At 34.6% G+C, this 3,836-nt stretch overlaps 1 protein-coding gene across 1 annotated transcript; it reads left to right on the forward strand.

Moving 5' to 3' along the window:
* Positions 1-486: 486 nt before the first annotated feature.
* LOC128245009 (beta-1,3-galactosyltransferase 1-like) lies at positions 487-2,953 on the forward strand. Its single transcript, XM_052963201.1, has one exon. The coding sequence runs from the start codon at positions 488-490 to the stop codon at positions 1,526-1,528; it is 1,041 nt and encodes a 346-aa protein (XP_052819161.1). The 5' UTR covers position 487; the 3' UTR covers positions 1,529-2,953.
* Positions 2,954-3,836: the final 883 nt, after the last annotated feature.

Here is a 3,836-nt window from a genome sequence, read left to right on the forward strand (position 1 = left end):
ATCGAAAACGTTTGATTTGAGATAATATCATTTTATTATGTTACCAAATATGCGCCTTATCATCTTTACCTTATCAAAATGCAAGGCTGCGTTGGGGATGAAAATTGTCATGAATACAAAAACATTTCGTTTCATGTAAATGCTCGACATTTACTTTTGAATATTCAGAAGGTTGGTTACACGTTACCCATTTACCAATAAATAAGTTCTTATGCGACAGCCATCAACAAAGATATCACTTACTACAACCAGGTAAGAAAAAATAACTTATGTTACAAGTTGCCCATCAATACATAGTGGGACTTCCGCCATAAAGTGATATAAATAAAGCACTGTTTTTGATGCAAACTGGACGCCAATGAAAGAGTAAACTAAAGGGTACATAAAGTACACGATTAGTAAAATCTGATATATTTTCAACCTAATGCTATCGTTCAATGGAGAAAGTGTCAAATATCAACGGCATGAGGGATATGGTTTCTTATTTATGTTTACACTTATATCTGAACTAAATACGAGCATATCTAGCTATTTTAATATGTTTTCGAAATGCAAAATATTGTTTATTTTTGGAATAACCAGCACGGCATTGTTATTTGGAGTTTACTATAAATTTCTTGAATTAAGTTATAATCCAGTGGGAACTAAAAATATTGAATACTATTCCCAAGCTTCAGTTGGTTATAATGATGAGTATAAACCCTCGTATAACATAAAACTTTTCAGAAACTCATCTATTGCTAGATTTCCTAGCGATATCTGTAATGTAAATGTCACACTTCTTGTGTTTATTGTCTCTGCCTCACAAAACGTCTTAGCTCGCGAAGCAATAAGAAGTACATGGGGCACAGCATGCTCAAATTCGCACAAAGATGCCAAATGTGTCTTTGTCGTTGGCCGAAGTCGAAACGAATCACTTAATCGCTACATTTTGAAAGAATCTGATGTCTATAAAGATATTCTGATTGTGTCGTCTTATGATGTGTATTCGAATTTAACCTACAAAACAATGCTTGCCTTACAATGGAGTACAATGAACTGTAATGGAAAAATAAAGTTTGTGATGAAAACGGACGATGACATGTTTGTAAGTGTTACCAGCCTGACTGCGTACTTAAACAATGCTCCAAAACAAAGTTATTTTATAGGGAAGTGTTGGGGCCCAGCTATGCCAATTCGAAATAAGAATTCTAAATGGTACGTTACTTTGAAACAGTACAATCACAAACACTATCCCGTATTTTGCAGCGGAACTGGATATGTGTTGTCTTACGACGTGGCAGTATCTGTAGTTCAAATATCAAGCACAGTTCCATTTTTGTATTTAGAAGACGTTTATGTTGCCATTTGCGCTCATAGGCAAGGAATAATTCCTAAAAACGTGGCAGGATTTTATAACACAAAAAAAGTTCTTAATTCATGCAAAGATGTCCACACGGTATTCACGTCCCATGGAATATCAGCATCAGAAATGTGGGATGTATGGAGGAAACTTGGAAATTGTAGTTCTACAGATATAGTTGAATGAACATCATAAACCTGATATTAAGAATCGGTCTAGCGTGCATAATCTCCGGATTAATTTGATTGATAAAACAAAAACAAAATAAAGGTAGTAAGTCTTTCATTTTTGAAAAAGCATATCAAGTAAACACGCATCTTGTTTAACAAAATAAAAGGTGAGAGAAGCAATTTGACAAAGCATACAGTGCCATAACCATGATGTTCCGGGAGATATCGGTAAAATACCGAGTATCACCGGTTTGGCTGAACCAATCATCAATCTGTTTGAGCGAGTAGGTGAAGTTTTGCTGATAACAATACTATTCCGGGTTCCAAGTCTTCATTTTTTGAGAGAAAAGAGTGTCCGGCATGTTATACAAAATATTTTTAAATGTTGTGTTGCGCTAATTCGCTAAATTTAAAATGGCGTTCAAAATGGCGGCCATAATTTGTAATATGATTAAAAATCAAATAATGTAATGATTTATATGACATAACTCTATCATGGTCTGGAAGATTGGGTTTGGTTAAAGCCAAAAAGCGGTTGAATGACCACTGGATTGCCTTTTATAGAGCGCGTTTAGATTTGTTTGATAATGAATGGTTGTCTGTAACCACCGAAGAGATCTTTGAGCTCTTGACGAACTCCTCTGTATTAAGAAAGGTACCAAATGAGCTTTATATCAATCATTTAGAGTGCAGTTGAAAAGCTATAATTGGAAAGCTATAATTGGGTTCAGGCATTTAGTTGACTTCTATATATTACACACGTTATGGCTTGTAAAGTATGCATTTGACCTAGGACGAACTTTTGGGTTGCTTGAAACTATAATATCAACACATTAGGTTGGTAAAACACTGAATTACTTTAAAAGCGATATTTCAGATTTGATGTGCTTACATGGGACTCACAGGAATATATATGGCATGTAGTTTGTTTAAATTTGCTCAAGAAGGGACATTTGGTGGTTAAATTGACTTTTAATATGGGAAATATATGAACTATGGTTAAAACTGCTTGGTGACTTAAGTAATGAATAGACTTTTCAATTTTTTTTACCAAAACATAAATAAATGAAATAATAACAAAGTCGATATTGAACATATTTGCATTTTTACATCTGACCTTGATTTTGAAAAGCTTATTTTTGTAATTCAATATGAAATACATTATAAAATAGTTATCATCTGTTCATATGGATATGCATTTTAAAATGAAACAGTTACACTATATTAATAATGAAATCTCTTGGAAACAACACTTTGTGGTAACCGCCTTGGATAACACGTACCAGGATAAAACCTAGTTGTCTTCTATTTGTAAATAAGGATTAGACGAAAATTGTTGTATTTAGGAAAGGCGGTAGACTACCGCAAAATTTGCAATTTTATAATGGTGATTCAGTAATAGATGTTGTATCCAAATAGTGTTATTTCAGTATTGTTTTAACATCTGGGGGCTCGTTTATGGACTCTAGTGTTAGTCATGTTTGAAGAATCCAAACATTAATAAATATAAAAAAGCATAAGCTCAATTACGACTATCATCACACCGGCTCTCGGCTGAGACTGGAAGATGGACAAATATTCCTAGAAATGTTCGCTTATGTAGAGCATGCAATAAGTTAAAAGATGAGTACCACCTGTTATTTGAATGTCTTTTGTACAAAAAATACGATGTAAATACCTTAAGAAATACTATAGAGACAGACCAAGCATGTTTAAGTCAGTTTCTATGTTAAAGTCTGAAAATGTTAACATCTTAAAAAAATTAGCTGTATATAAATATCTAATACATTTGAAATAAGGAAAATGAATATTCATGTATAGATTTATAATGAGTAGGAAATATACGTGCTTTCATCCGTATAAGATGCTCTTTATTGATACAGTCATGCATTTTATTTGGTAACCAAAATAATACTAACATCGACATAGCTTTTCCCTGTAAATCCTTCTAATACTTCGTTTCGCCCTTTAAGTTGGGTGGGAATGGGACACATTCATAGGGTTAGGGCTGTGGTTAGACCGTACTTGGGCCGATCGTGTCGATCAAGGTACCGAAAGGTCTTTTCGAGAGGTCGGTCAATGTCAACACTGAAATCTACCTTAGCTGACTCTCTTATATCAGCAGCCTTTGTAAGCCTAGCAGCCACAGTCAACCCCGTCAGCAGCCACTTTATAGTTGGCTGCCACTTTAAAGTTGGCTGCCACTTTACAGTTGGCAGCCACTTTACGGTTGGTAGCTTTTTAAAGATGGCAGCCAGCTTACAGTTGCCAGCCACTTAAAAGTTGGCAGCCAGTTTACAGTTGGCAGCCACTTAATATTCACC

Source organism: Mya arenaria, chromosome 8, assembly GCF_026914265.1.
Source record: "Mya arenaria isolate MELC-2E11 chromosome 8, ASM2691426v1".
NCBI lineage: Eukaryota > Metazoa > Mollusca > Bivalvia > Myida > Myidae > Mya > Mya arenaria.